Source organism: Chiloscyllium plagiosum, chromosome 16 (genome assembly GCF_004010195.1).
Source record: "Chiloscyllium plagiosum isolate BGI_BamShark_2017 chromosome 16, ASM401019v2, whole genome shotgun sequence".
Taxonomy (NCBI): domain Eukaryota; kingdom Metazoa; phylum Chordata; class Chondrichthyes; order Orectolobiformes; family Hemiscylliidae; genus Chiloscyllium; species Chiloscyllium plagiosum.
In genome coordinates, this window is record NC_057725.1 from 26,310,520 (window position 1) to 26,326,429 (window position 15,910).

The window sequence follows — 15,910 nt, forward strand, 5'->3', positions numbered from 1 at the left end:
CTATCTTTTATCTTAGCCTGCTGGACCAACTTTCCTCATTCTTGAAGAAGGGCTTATGCCCGAAACGTCGATTCTCCTGTTCCCTGGATGCTGCCTGACCTGCTGCGCTTTTCCAGCAACACATTTTCAGCTCTGATCTCCAGCATCTGCAGACCTCACTTTCTCCCCGTAGGGATTCTATGTTTAGTGAACTGTAAATAGAGGAGTCTGTGCAATAGATGAATTTGATCATGTTGCAGGGTTTGAAGCATATAAAGGGTTGCAATCCTCATATACGTCATCTACAGCAGAAGTGTGTGCAGGATCATTGCACATGCCTTGTCCAGAATTAATGGTGCTTCATGTAGTTTAGGCCAGTCAGTTCAACACCGAAACACTAATATACATGGACTACCTGATTTGAGTTTCAGACTGGACAGGTCAGTTGCTGAGGGCACCCAGAGGTGGCTGGAGGAGATACCAAATATCCTCTGGAGGCAGCTTCCCTCAAGGCAAAGAAGCACCTTCCAAGTCTCGTGGATCTTCCCGAAGCATATGAGGTAGCCACACAGCTCTTGGAGCTCCTTCCTGTTTCACAGCTTCCTGAGCATCTGTGGAAGAGGGCTTGCAGACAAGGGCTGTCTCTGCTAATGATGTTGGTGAGCAGTCAGAGCAAATGCCCCCAGTCAGGATTCCCCCCCCCCCTCCCGCCAAGATCAGAATGGCGAACGTAGTCATCACAGAGGCAGAGGTGCAAGCTTTGGGTTCCGATGTCTTCCAAAATAACAAGGGAAGAACAATACAGCAAAATCCAAGGTGGGCACTGTGTCAGTCACATCAGTACGTGATCACAGTAGTCTTATGTAAGTGTTTCCTGTTATTACTAAGCAGGATTTTCTATGTAGGTAAAGTCATTCTTCATTTTGGTATGCATGAGTTATCAAACTTGGCATTAGGAAAAGTATGTAAGTTAACTATTAATTTCTCACTTCTTCATTTATCCCCTTTGTTTGACCATGTCATTGAAGCATGCAACAGAGCCATGAGCATGTATGATACTCCACTAGTAAATGTGGACCCCTGAGCCCAGCCTGATTTGGTCCAGACAATGGAGCTCATTCTAACCTGACTGAAGGACTGCTCACTGAGGGTTTGCAGAGTTTTTGTAAAGCTTTTGTGATTCTGTGGCACTTGCAGAGGGGTGAGGAGTCAGCTTCTCTAAGGATAGTCCTTGTCTTCAAGAATCCATCCATCCTGGGAGCGTGGGTTGGAAGAGGTGCGGGAAGGTTGACATTTAAAGAATAAGGAGCTATAGCAGCTTCCAGTCAGTAGTTCTTCCTGTTGTTACAAACCAGCATCACATTGAGGTAGTGAATCCGTGAATAAGGACTCACTGTCTTTACCAGCTCTCCCAATGGGCTTTATGATGAAGTGCCCATAACTCTGAACATTATTTAAATTTAAAGAATCGTCCCGTGTTCTTTGAATATCTCAACTGAACCTGCTTCCACCACACTTCCTGACAGAGCATTCAGAAACCCCAACAACTCGCAATGTTAAAAGAAGTTTTCTCACCTTCCATTTGCTTCATTTGACAATTACATTAAAGCTGTGCACTCTCTCTCGTTTTTGATCCTTTTACGAGTGAGAATTATTTCTGTCAATACATTCTGTACAGATCCTTCATGATCTTGGTAATGTCTATCAAATCTACTCTAAACCTTCTCTTCAAGGTAAATACTCTTAATTTCTTCAATCTATTTTCACAACTAAAGATTCTAATTATTGTAATCATTCTTGTAAACCTCTTAATACTCTCTCTCCAATGTGTTCCCAACCTTCCAAAGGTGTTGTACCCAGACCTGTGCATGATGTCAGCTAAGGTCTAACTAGTGATGGATGCAGGTACAATTACAGCTTATCCAAAGGCATTTAGATAAGTACATGAGTAAGAAATGTTTAGAGGGATATGGGCCAAGCGCAGGCAGGTGAGACCCATTTAGTTTGGGCATATGGTCAGCATGGACTGGTTGGGTTGAAGGGTCTGTTTCTGTGTTGTATGATTCTGTGACTCTAGTGTTTATATTGTTTCAGCAAAACCTCCCTGCTTTTGTACTCTGTGGTAGGCCATAGTTTTGTTGAAGAATCTCTCTGTTTAGTCAGTGAGTGGCCTGATTACAACATGAGTACAGTCAATAATTCCCAGGATTTGGTGAAATTCAGTGATTGTAGCAAAATTAAGTATCCTCTAAACATGATTTGCATCCACCACACAAGCAAGCAACGTTATAGCATTCAATCCATTTCAGTGGTAAGACCATCAGTGAGATAGTTATTTTCATGAAAAGGCGCAGAAAAGATTTACAAGGATGTTGTCAGGGTTGTCGGGAGATGCTGAATATACTGAGCCTATTTTCCCTGGAATTTTGGATGCTGAGGGGTGACCTTATACAGGTTTATCAAATCATGAGGGGTGTGAATGGGGTAATTAGCCAAGATCTTCTTTCCACGGTAGGGGAGTCCAATACTAGAGGCATAGGTTTAAGGTGAGAGGGGAAGGATATAAAAGGGACCTAAGCAGCAACTTTTTCATGCAGAGGGTGCGTGTATGCAATGGGCTGCCAGAGGAAGTGGTGGAGGCGGATACAATTACAACATTTAAAAGGTACATGAATAGGAAGGGTTGAAGAGGGATGTGGGCCAAATGCTAGCAAATAGGACTAGATTAATTAGGATATCTGGTTGGCATGGATGAGTTGGACCGAAGGGTCTGTTTCTGTGTTGTACAAGTCTGACTCTACTGGCAGTGATACAACTTGCTTCGCAAATTTGAAGTTTCATGTTTGACTGTGTATCTGTTTCTCCTTTACCGTTGTCATGCTGTTCAAGGATAAATAATGGCAAACCCCCCATTAACCTCACCATGATTTTGACAGCAAGGCTGGACTTAATAATCCTCTGTCTTGATAGCATTACCAGAGAGGCTGATGTTTATTTTGGATTATTTTTCCCCAGTGGATAAAAGGCATTTTAAAAGCACTTTTTTTTTAAAACACCAATAATATATTTCCCTAAACCAGCAGCAGCTGTGAATTTTTTATATTCCATTGCCGGTCGGTCAATTTTCTCCGATTTCCCACAGTTTCTGCCAAGATTCTTGAAATGAAGGTTGCTGCAAAACATGATCATCAGGAATGCTGTGACAATTTAAATCATTGAAGTGATGGACAGTAAGTTGCTGTGATTTGGTATGCACTACAGCACCTACCTCCTTTAAACAGCCCAACTTAGAACATAAGAAATAGGAGCAGGAGTCAGCCATCTAGCCCCTTGAATCTGCTCCGACATTCAACAAGATCATGGCTGATCTTTTCATGGACTCAGCTGCACTTACCCGCCCGCTCACCGTAACCCTTAATTGCTCTACTGCTCACAAATCTATCAATCTTTGCCTTAAAAACATTCAACAAGGTGGCCTCAACTCTTTCACTGGGCAGGGAATTCCACCGATTTACAACCCTTTGGAAGAAGAAATTCCTCCTCAGCTCAGTCCTCAATCTGCTCCCCCTTAATTTGAGGCTAGCCTCCCTAGTTCTAGTTACTGCTCCTCGGATGCTGCCTGAACTGCTGTGCTTTTCCAGCACCACTAATCCAGAATCTGGTTTCCAGCATCTGCAGTCATTGTTTTTTTCCCTAGTTCTCGTTTTAAAGTAAGGTACAGGCACCGCTGGGATATGAACTCAAGATCGCCTGCTTACCCAGCAGTCTCTGTGTAGCCTCTGAACCCATTCCAGTGTCAGCTGGCCTGACTGCAGCCCACCCTGCCCCCATGCAATAAAATCCCATCTTTCTGGCTGCTTTATCCCGAGGCAGGATTTTTCCTAACTTCTGCTGTTCACCTTGAGGATTCGCTTTGGTGAGGTTAATACAGGGCGTTAGATAAAGACGTAAAGGAGAGTGGAACAGAAAGGCAGATTGACAGGATGGAATGAAGGTGTTTGGAATACAGTTCTGTGGAGTTTAAACACTTGTACAGACCTGTTGGGCTGAATGGCCTGTTAGTGTACAGTAAATATGTTGTAAAGTAGTTGAGGCATTCAGCTGGGTTGCTGCAAAACTGAAGAAGTTCATCCATTATTAAAATTGAAGTTGTCATGTGAAAGCAATTCCAGTGTTTTATGGGGGAAATTATCATACCATTACAACTCAAAACTAAATGGGAAACCATGGTTGGTTAAACATTTTTAAATATACTTTCATTACCTCCTGCCCAGGTTGGCTTGTTCTTTATTGCCATGGCTGTTTAGCAGGTTGGTTATAAAAGATAAAATCTTAAGAGTCACTGCTTGCATTTCTACTAATTAATCAATGTGCAAAACCCAGATGGGAGTCCAGAGCTACAGAAGGACCGTATTACTGGTGCTCAAAGTCTGAAATAAAAAGAAAAAGAATTGCTGGAAATTTGCCTAATTAACTTGCTGTCTTCCCCATCATCAAGATCACCAATTTCCTTCTCTCCGTCTATCCTGTCTCTTGCCCTGCTTGAGCTTTTTAAAAATTCATTCATGGGGTGTGGGCGTCTCTGGCTCAACTAGTACTTATTGTCCATCTCCAGTTCCCAGAAGGCAGTTGAGAGTCAGCCTTATTGATTTAGGTTCTGGATTAGTGGTGCTGGAAGAGCACAGCAGTTCAGGCAGCATCCAAGGAGCTTCCTTGGATGCTGCCTGAACTGCTGCGCTCTTCCAGCACCACTAATCCAGAATCTGGTTTCCAGCATCTGCAGTCATTGTTTTTACCTTATTGATTTAGGGTTGGAGTCACATGTAGGCCAGAATGAGTAAGGATGGAAAATGCCTTCCCTAAAGGATATTTGAACCAGATGGGTTTTTCCAACAATCGACAGTGATTTCATGGTCATCATTAGATGCTTAATTCCACATTTTTTTTGTCATTAAATTCAAATCCCACCATATGCCATGGCACGATTTGTATCCAGGTGCCCAGAACATTACCAAGTCTCTGGATTAATAGTCAAAAAGTGTGGAGCTGGAAAAGCACAACCAATCAGGCAGCATCCGAGGAGCAGGAGAGTGAACATTTCGAGTATAAGCTCTTCTTGAAACATTGAATCTCCTGCTCCTTGGATTTTAGATTCCCTACAGCTTGCAAACAGGCCATTTGGCCCAACAAGTCCACACCGACCCTCCAAAAAGTAACCCATCCAGACCCTTTTCCCTCTGACTAATGCATCCATACTATGGGCAATTTAGCATGGCCAATTCACCTGACCTGCACATTTTTGAACTGTGGAAGGAAACCGGAGCACCTGGAGGAAACCCACACAGATACGGGGAAAGTGTGCAAACTCCACACAGTCGCTCAAGGCTGGAAGCAAACCATGGTCCCTGGCAGTGTGAGGCAGCAGTGCTAACCACTAAGCCACCATGCCACCCCTAGCAGGATGCTACCTGACTGGCTGTGCTTTTCCAGCACCACACTTTTTGACTCTGATCTCCAGCATCTGCAGTCCTCACTTTCTCCCTCTAGATTAATAGTCTAGCAATAATATCACTCAGTCATCACCTCCCCTAAATGTTCTGTTGAAACCACACACCCTTCTCGCGTCTAGGTTTGACCATTCCAATGTATCCTGACCAGCTGTAGATCTATCACCCTCCATCAACTTGCACCAAATCTCGTTTGCCTATCATCCCTCTGCTCATTGAACTACATTGACTCTTGGTGCAGAAATACTGCAATTTCGTAATTTTTGTGTGGGTTTTCTCCTGGATTTATTTCCTATCCTCAGTTTTGCTTTTCAAGGTATTGGTTCACAGTCTCAAGTAGTTTTCTCATTAAACGTTTGGATACAGAGCAATGGTCAATCTATCCTGGACTTTCTCTTATGTTAAACTTCCATCCTTCTATCTCCCTTCCCTTCCAAAGAGGAAATGTATTGAACTTGACAGGTAGTTCTGCTTCTCTCTCCATAGATGCTGGCAGTCCTGATGAATCTCCCATCATTTTTATTTTTATATTAAAACTTTCAACTTTGTTTTCAGATCCCTTCATGACATAGCCCTTCAGATTTCTGAAATCTTCTCACAACCTCTGAGATACCCATTTTTCTCAAATTCCACCCTTATGTGATTTTTGCAGTGTTCAGAGCTGTATTATTGACGGCCTAACTTTCAGCTGCCTAAAGACTAATCTCTGAAATCTTTGTGCCTCTCTACCTCTATATCCTTTTCTCAGATGCTGTTTAACTTACTTCCTTGGCAAAACCTTTGGTTTTATGTCTTGACATCATGTTTTATTTGATAATCAATCCTGGTCAGTGCCTTGGATCAGTTTAATATGTTAAGGGTGCTATATAAATGCAAATCATTGCTATTATAAGAAAAAGTGAACTAGATTTATACAACTTGTATTTCTTACAATTAATAGAAGAAGTAATAGTTGACATACCTTAAGATTGATGAGAAGTAGTAAAGATCTTTTCTCATGTTAACATGTTAGTCACATCTTCTTATTTCCTTGCTATGAATATTTTTAGATGTTGCAGCTAAGTGCAGGGTAGAATTTTCTCCTGTTTCTCTAGGAAATCAACCTTGTGTCCTTGGTGTGGTTAAGCAATACTGTTGTTTCGAGCACCCAAGTCACAGTCAAAATATAAACAAAGAGTAGAAAATGCTTGCATTTAAATCATAGAATAGTTCAATACAGAATGATGACAATCACCTCTTTTAGTTCTTTGCTGGTTCCTTTGAAAAGCAGCCTAGTTTCCTGTTCTTTCCCCATTTCGCTGAAATTTATTCTCCCTCAATTTTCCATTCAATTCCCTTTTAAAGAGTACTATTATGTACATTTGTACATATATTTCCAAACTGAGACTGCTAAAGGTCTGTTGGCCTATTTTCAGATATGTGAATCTGCTGCATAAAAGATGACATGGCCAAAATAACAGAAAACATATTTAATGACATCAGCATCAAATTTTTTTCATCATGTTGCAACATACATAATTCCAATTGGCTTCTCTCAGAATTTTTATACTTGTCTGCTACCCAATATATGTCCAGGACAGCAAATGATATTGGAAGGTTTTAAATTTAATTTGCTTGTTTATGAGTCAGTGCCATTAATGTGACTTTTTTTAAAACCTCTGCAACAGCACTTTGTTGTAGAATTTCATACAAATGTTATTCGTGTCTGGGTTCTGCATTTTCATCCAGTGTTAGATTGTTCTCAAATAAGGGAAGCAAGAGTTTAATTCATGAAATTAAATGTAAGCCTTTTCAAACCAATCTAAAGTAAATCCTTGCACTGTGATCAGTCAACTGTGATTTATGCTTTTTCTGTCTAGAGCCTTTAACATTGTAAAATAATCCAAAGGTACCTTTCAGAAAATTTTCCAGACAAATTTTGACAATGGGTAAGATGAGGAAATAATAGATCAAATGACTAAATGTTCAAAGTGTAAGGTTCTAAGGAGTGACTTGAAAGAGGGAATGTAGAAACACAGAGGTTTAAAGAGGGAATTTAAGGGTCTAGGCAACTGAAGACATAGCTGCCAATGGTGGAGTGATTTAAAATCAGAAATATGTAAGAGGGTGTTGATACCTCCGAAGTCTGAAGGAGATGACAAAGAGCGATTGGGGCCATGGAGGGGGATTTGAAAAGAAGTGCACAATTTTTCAAACAAGACATTGCTGGTTTGGGAATCAATTAAGATCTGTAAGTAGAAGGATGGTTTGTATAAATGGGGATATCGGAGTATATATCAGGGTGATTTGTCTAAGTGATTGTATTTGTATGCAGTTTTTGAGAGAGCTGTACAATGATGAATGAAAGACAAGCACTGGCGTGGTAAACAGAATAAGGAACATGAAGGAATTTCAGTCCCACAACAGGATGATGTGACTCTTACTGTTTGTACCACCTTTGAAAGTTGTTCTTAGTCTGAACTAATTCTTAGACTTCATAAATTTTTAGAAATAGGAGGGCAGATTGGGAAGGAGGACTTCATGAATAGTGTGTGATGATTTTGAATTTTGCATGGGTTGTCAGTTCTGAATTTATGTCTTAAATATACAGAATTTCAGTAATGTTTAGGTCAGCACATTTCTTTTTCACAATGAAAAGTCAGCAATCTGAAAACTGGTTGCTACAATGGCCTGAAGCATTTATTCACAGTCTGGTGAAAGCATTGGGTGTCTCCAGGTGGTATTTGTGAAACCAGATCATAAATATTCATTCACATAATTTTGGCATTATTGACACAGCTAGATTTATGAACAATCCCGAATTGCCTTTGAATAAGTGGCACTGAGCTCCTTCATTAACCTCTGTCATCTGACGTATAGTTATTTAGAGTGAGTAGCTCACTTGGTCTTTCATGGGGTCAAAGTTGAAACTTTATTGCTGGAACAGCACAGCAGGTCAGGCAGCATCCAGGAAACAGGAGATTCGGCGTTTCGGGCACAGGCCCTTCTTCAGGAAGAAGGGCCTGTGCCCGAAACGTCGAATCTCCTGTTCCCTGGATGCTGCCTGACCTGCTGTGCTGTTCCAGCAATAAAGTTTCAACTTTGATCTCCAGCATCTGCAGACCTCACTTTCTCCTCTTTCATGGGGTCAGTCAAGAGTGAAATACATTGCTGTATATCTGGAGGCGCAGATAGTCTAGACTTCGGAAAGACTGGCAAAGTTTCTTCCTTAAAGGACGTCAGTGAACCAGACGGGTTTTTACAACAGTTTGATAAGTTTCAAGATAATTATATTAGCTTTTTATTCTAGATCCATTTAACTGACTGAAATTAAATTCTCCTGGAGTCATGGGATTTTGAACTCTTCTTTTCAAATGTTTAGACTCAGCTGGTAGATTACTAGTTCAATAAGGCAACCATGAGGGTACAGCATACAACAAATATTAAAAAGGGAGGGTATTATAGTAGTCCTGCACATTCCTTCTCCATTTACATAGCTCAGCTACAACTCAAGGACAATGCTGAGGTATCCCACAGTCGTGGGTCAAAGGGCTGAAAAGTTAGTTGACAGTTTAATGAGCTGAATCCCCACTCCGCACACTCTACTCCAGTTAATAAGCATATCATTACTATTAACAGTAATTGTTTGTTCTGTACACTTCTCATTTTCTTACTCCTTACAGAATAAATCAGGTGTCAATTGAATGCTCTTTTGGATTGGCTATGTTTTAAGATGGGTCTTAAATGAAGAGAGAAATTTTCAACAAGGAATTCCAGAGGTTGGGGGTCAAATACTAGGATGAAGAAAGCAGGGAATGCGTAGAAGATCAGAATCAGAGGAACTTCAAGGTCATGGATGGTGGCAGGCGGTTCAAGAGATAGAGAGGTGTTGTTGAAGGATGCTTTGAAATTCCAGCCAGTGACAGAACACATGTATGACAGGAACAATATATTATTAAAGAAAATTGAGCATGGAATTTTGCAGTTTGATTGGAGGGGATTGAAATTATAGTACAGACATGACTGTGAAATAACAAAGATGGTGAAACATTTAGTCTCTCCTGATTTGATCCAAACATAAAATTAACTGAATCTATGTGCTGAATGGATGAGTATCCCACTTAGCATTTTGAGGGATGGATGTTTTACAGTCTGAAGTGCAGAGTGTGAAAGCTACATCGACAATCATATTAGAAACAAATTAGAATGTATTATTTAATGTTTCTCTTTGTACATATGTTTGCAGCTGTACATAAGAAATTTACCGTCAGGGTAAACAACAAGCGATGGGTATTAATCAAACTAACCTTGAAAACATTCAAGGGTAAGAGAAAGATGAATATATGACAATTCTCTTGTTACCATGGTGATTTGTAGCAGGTTACACAGCGAACAGGATTCTGTCATCAGTGAGCAGTCAGGAAATCTTGACTCGGATACAGGCACTCCCCAGAAGGCAACCGCACAGCAGAAAATTACAAAAGAGGGAACAAGGAAGAAAAATGGTGAGATGAGCTTTTTGCATGCAACATTTCTGCTCCTACAGCAAACACTTTGCAATAAATCACAAATGTGTGGAAAATAAAACTCTCGCAATGGACAACATGATTTTGACCTGAACATGAATTCCTACGCCTCAAGAAAAAACTTATGCAGCATAAGCAAAATCTATTCAGAGGTTGCTTTGCTGCTGCATAAAAATTATGAATTATTTCTTGATGAAATCATTTGTTTTTCAGTTGCCTCACATCTCCCCTTCCCCATCCACCAATTTTGTAATACTCCACCTCTGGCTCAGAATTTCAATGTAGATGTGGAAAGTCTTGTTCAAGTTAGACTGATCTAATTAAAACAGAAACTTGGAACAAATGAAAACCATATTGTAGCTGTGCCGCCCCCATTTCCTACCTTTTGCCTGAGGTTTGATCTTCATGTGTGCATTATATACATATAGAAGCACTGGAGAAGATGCAACAAAACTAGACAAGAATGATGCTTGCACTGAAAAGTTACAATTATTGAGATAGATAAATTAGGCTGGGCTTCTCTCCTTTAGAGGCCTCGGGGGAGGGAGGTGGGGGGTGGCATCTTTAGATTATGAAAGACCTTGTCAAGAATTAAAGCTTATTAGTGTATTATATAAAACATTCCAAGATGCTTTGTGGAAGCATTATAAAACAAATTATCACATTCCTTCAACATCGCTGGGGCAAAATTCTGGATGTGTGTGTGGTGTGTTGCAGTGGTTCAAGAAAGCAATTCACCATAACCTTCTCAAGGGCAATATGTGATAGGAATAAATGCTGGCCCAGCTGACCCTAGAGTGTCCCAAAGTGGATATAGCTAATGGAGTACTTCTTGAAGTATAGTCACTATTCGAGGCTGTGCAGTGACACAGCGTAGTATTGGTCTAGAAAATGATATATAATTTTGTTTTCATTGTTTAGATGTCATTTGAAATTCTCAAATTTACTCTGTTTACAGCACAGTATGTCAGACTGCTGTGTACAGTGTGCCAGATGCTGTGTGTTGTCAGGGAGGAATAAATCTTGAGGGTTGAGGTGAGGTTATGAATGGACAGCTTAGTGTTTTTTTGTCATTGTCATTTCCATCCTGAGCTACTCATATATTTGAATTACTCTCTTTCTTTCCACACTCACAAAGGTGTGATATAAATTCAAGCTGTTTGTTTTTAAAAGTGGGACATGAGTGAATCACAGTACTCTCTATCTGATAGTATAATATCAGAAATTATTATTGCACAGGGGACTGTACTGCTCTCTTGTGACATGCAGTGAAATAGCACTAACCTAATGGTAATATCAATGCAGAGGCAGCCAGAGGCAGGAGATCTATCGAACAACAACAACTTGTATTTATAGAACATCTTCAACATTGTAAAATTACCCAAGCAGTAATAGATTTATTAACAACATCCTTTTACCTAAGCCACATAAGATATTAGAGCTGACAAAAAACTTAGTCAAAGGGGAGGTAAGGAGAGTATTATTGTAGGAAAGAGAGATTAAGAAGTAGAGAAGTTTAGGGCATGCAAAATTAGAAGCAAACACTGGTACCTTGAATTGTTCACTCCCTTTGTAATTTAAACGACTCTAATTATCATCAGAAAAGCCAGCATTTGCTTTAATTTCTGCAGCAGTTGGAAGTCAAGTCAAGAATATGACAGTACACTTGAGTTCCTCCTAAAGAAGCCACAAACATTTACATAGTGCCCTTTGTGAGCTCAGCATGTCTCAAAAGCTGTGCAGTTGATGAAGTACTTTACAAGTCAAGTGGGAATGTATATAATACTTACTGTATTATAAAATAGACACTCAGCAAGCCTCCATCAACAGCAATATGCTAATAACTGATTAGTCTTTTTTTTTCAGTGGCATTAATTGAAAGATAAATATTGGTCCAGGGCACTAGGGAGAACTCCCCAGTCCTTTGCTAAAATAGTGCCATGGGATTTTTTAATATCCACCTGAGGAGCAGATAAAACATTAGTGTTTAACATACCATCTACCAGATGGCATTTCCTCCAGTGCGGCATGCCTTACAACTACACTGGCGTCTCAGTACAGATTTTGTCTTTGAATCTTTAGATTTTGTATTCCTGTGTCAGGAGGGAATTTGAATCCACCAATCATTGAACTGAGGTGAGAATGCTGCAGATTGAAGTAAGGATAACAATGTGTTCATCAGCAATTGGCACCAAGCTTTTTGCTATTTTTCAGCTCCATTTTCAATTTCTCCAAAGGTGGGCATTGTTGTGTCAATTTGGGCACCACAAGCTGCACATCAGGAACTTTAAAAAAAACAAGATTCAGGCCAATGTGACAGACAGATTGGAAGGAAATCCCTTTGCTGGTGTAGTTTTGCATGTGATTACATCATTTTACAACTGCAACCTTAGAGGCATGAAGTCTCCGGCTCTGATAACCCGCAATCTGCTGCAGGAAAGCTGTTCCATTGAGCTGGTGATCTTGGCCTATGGCTGAGGGCAGCTGCATCACTGGGAAAATGGCAGAGTCCTCAAAGCTGCCTTTATCTGGGTACCTTTACATTGCAAATTAGCTACTTCCCTCCATTCAGTGAAAACATGGTTGATCCATATGCATCCACATTAGTTCCAAATCTCTTGATTTCCTCACTCAGAGTCAATTGATTTCAGTCCTAAAAATTTCAGTTGACTTGGTGTGTGTGTATATATATTATATATATATATATAATGTATATTTGTTTTTATTTTATTGTATTGCTGTATTTTGTAGGTATTTTTAATGTGAGAATAAGAATAGATTGCCATACCTTTTTATTTCTGTGGAAAGCCTGTTTCCTGAATTGTGACTCTACTGAACACACCATATCAACTTATTTTTACATAATGTTGTCAATACAATAAAGCATCTCATAAGAGTGCACTGATGCTTGTTTGCATCAAGCTAAAGAAGGAGATAAGTAGGAAAGGTGACTGAGTGTTTAGCAAAAAAATAGGATAAGTTGTAAAGAGAGTCAAAAAGGTGGGATGGAGAAGTTTAGGGAGGGAATTCCAGAGTTTAGGACTTCAGGCAACTGAGTCACTCAGCCAATATGGTGGAGGAAAGGACACAGCGATGTACCAATGGGCAGAATTGATGGAATGCAATGTCTTTCTAGGGCTGAAGGAGGTTACTTTCTCAGTTCAGTTTATTTTGGTTCCTCAAAATTCCTTTCAGTGACCAATTCAATGAATTAATTGGGCAAGTTTACCAAAGGCAATGCCAGCAACTCCTCCATTTACTATGTTGAAGGATAATTTGGAAATTAGTTGCCTTCCCAACTCTGGATTCTTGTCTGCACAATGCACATAGTCCTTTTCATTAAATTATATTTCAACAGATTCAGCTAATATATTTTTAAATAATATATTTGCAATGTAACATTAAATAAAGGATAAGGGATGAATCTTTATTTCTTCGAAGAATCATGATTTAGTGCATTGAGTCTTTGACAGCTCATTTTATAGAGCTTTCCAATTCCTCCCACCTCCTCCTCATTTTTCACTGTGTAGAATTTTTATTTTATTATTTTTCTGTATTTATACAGTTTTCCCTTGGAAAGTTAGTAATTAATCTGCTTCTACCTTCTTCCTGTGCATTTACGACCTTTTCACAAGTTGGGAATAAAGCGTGTGAAAATCTGATTGTGGTTGGAGTCAGGGACATTCTAGAAAGACTCTGCATTAGAGTTTCAATTGCTGGTGGGACTGAGACCTGATGTGAGAAAATATTGAAAATTGTGGTCCCAGAGGTCAACTTGGGATTGCACCACTTCTGGAAGAATTTTGGATTTTCCAGGGGATGGTGGGAGGGTTGTGGAAGGAATTGCTGCACTTTTATGAAGCAGATCACTGAAGGTCAAAGTAAATCATGTTTTCTCTGTATGGGGGGGGGGAGGTATTTGTGGAAACGCTGGTATAAGGGAGCGTGCACATTGAGAGATTCAGCTGACAACAGATTGTTGATTGATCTGTGGAGTTGTGGCCAGTTGTGGATGCCAAAGGCCATCAGCCTAGTAACGACCATTTGATTGCCTCCTGGTTGGCTGAACAGCTTGTGGGTGTACACGATACTGGCAGAAACCTTCTGACAGCACTGAAGAGCAAGTGGCATGTCTTTCTCTGTCATAAAATACCTAAAGTCTGATGAAAGTCAGTTTATTTTCTCTCACCTGTTGCTGTAAACTGCGGCCTTTAACCAGTAAGTTTGAGACTTTGCGGTTAGTGTTCTAATTGCCTGTGCCTGGAAAAAAGAGATTAAAGGACAAGAAGTCCTGGCAAGCAAAAGGGTCATCTCAGCAAACTGTGTGGTCTGGGGCCATTGAACTGCTTCTAGTTTTATTCCCACCACTAAACCTTAGTCCATCTTTATCTGTCTGTATGTGTGTATAGGGTTTTTTTGGAAGGGGATTAGTGTTATAACTAGTAAAATGGTATGGCAACAGTTCATAGTTGTTTACCAGTAGGTAGAATCTCTTTATTTATTACAGACAGTATTTCTTAAGTACAGAAACCTGTTGCATGTTTTATGTTAGCATGGGTATGTCTGACCGGTAAATTGAATAGGTTCTTTGTGTACTTTGATGAAATCTTTAATGGTTGTCACAACACCAATAATAATGGAGCTTGATTTCCAGCTTATTCAATATCTAGTACAGGATCATGCGATATTTCCACTAACTTCCAAACTTATTGTCCTTCCTTTCCTTTCCAAACTGAACTGTTCAGTCACTGACTCATCTCTTTCCCTGTATAAGGTTGCTTGCAACAGCTTGACACTGAGATGAGTTTCCAAACCTGCATCCTTGCCATTGTTGGGAAGTTCATGTGTGTTAAATAGTAAAATGGGAAAAGCATTGTGTGGTCCCTTTAAAAGGTGGCGGGTTTTTTTAGGTGTTTCAAGTCAGAATGGATATCTGTAGGTTTGCAGGTGCACAGATCACCTGAATTGAAATATTTGTATGAAAAGACTATACTGTTAGCAAGCAAAGCAGCAGTTTTTAATCAAGATAAGTCTTTTCAAATTTGGCCAATGAATTTAAATCAAGCCATTAGCTACCAAAAATCTACTAACTTTAAATGTACTGGTTTTGACAACCTAGGATCAATCCGATTGTAAAATATTGATAGGTCATCAAGAATGTAAAAGATGAGGGCATTTGGAAAATTGGGGAGAGCAACTGCCATCTGTTAAGAGATAACCGCTCTCAGCTCAATGAGAAAGCAGCATCTATTTACCATGGTATTGTGGCACACCACCTAAACTCCTGACAGAAGGATCCATAAAGAAAAAAATCCTGACAGAAGGGTCAGGAGAAGACACAAAGTTCTAGAAGACACGTAACCTGGTTGGAATTTTGAAAAACTAACTTCTATTGTTTTGCTATGTAAGTGGGACTTGTATTTAATGGAACAGCATACCTTTAGAATCTTCAGGAATATATAGAGTGAACGTTTTGGTCGTTTAGTTGGTTATTTTATTTGCTCACTGTTTGATAAATATGATAAAGTGGATTGTAAAGTGAGCGTCAGAAATTTCTTTTCCTTAACCACTAGAAATTGTTGAACAAAACAGATTATACCCCTTCACACACTACTTTAACAGATTATAGGGCGAGGTGCTCCCCTTTGGATGGTTTGATTATAGTTCTCGGGGGGCAACAACTTCTGCTTTATAACAAATTGGGTGCTAAGTAAATTAATTAAATTAAATTAATTACTTCAAATTGATGGGCTAAATTTGGCTAAACAGACTATTGTGTTGATATAAACTGTGCTTTGCCTGCTAACAGAATATCCTTTAATACAAATATTTCAATTCAGATACTCTGTGCTCCGGCAAACCCACAGGCGTTCATTTCAACTTGCGAAAAAACACCACACACCATCTTTTAAAGGGATT

General features: G+C 39.7%; 1 protein-coding gene across 3 annotated transcripts in view; it reads left to right on the top strand.

Annotated features, from left to right (window-relative positions):
* Nucleotides 1-15,910, top strand: part of LOC122557711 (UPF0606 protein KIAA1549L-like) — a 267,459-nt gene that overhangs the window by 190,700 nt on the left and 60,849 nt on the right. For 2 of the 3 annotated variants that reach the window (XM_043705602.1, XM_043705604.1), the window contains one exon: nucleotides 9,843-9,970. In XM_043705602.1, the coding sequence (XP_043561537.1) occupies nucleotides 9,843-9,970 (128 nt within the window). The remainder of the gene's footprint in view (nucleotides 1-9,842; nucleotides 9,971-15,910) is intronic. The other variant, XM_043705603.1, reaches the window with a different exon arrangement.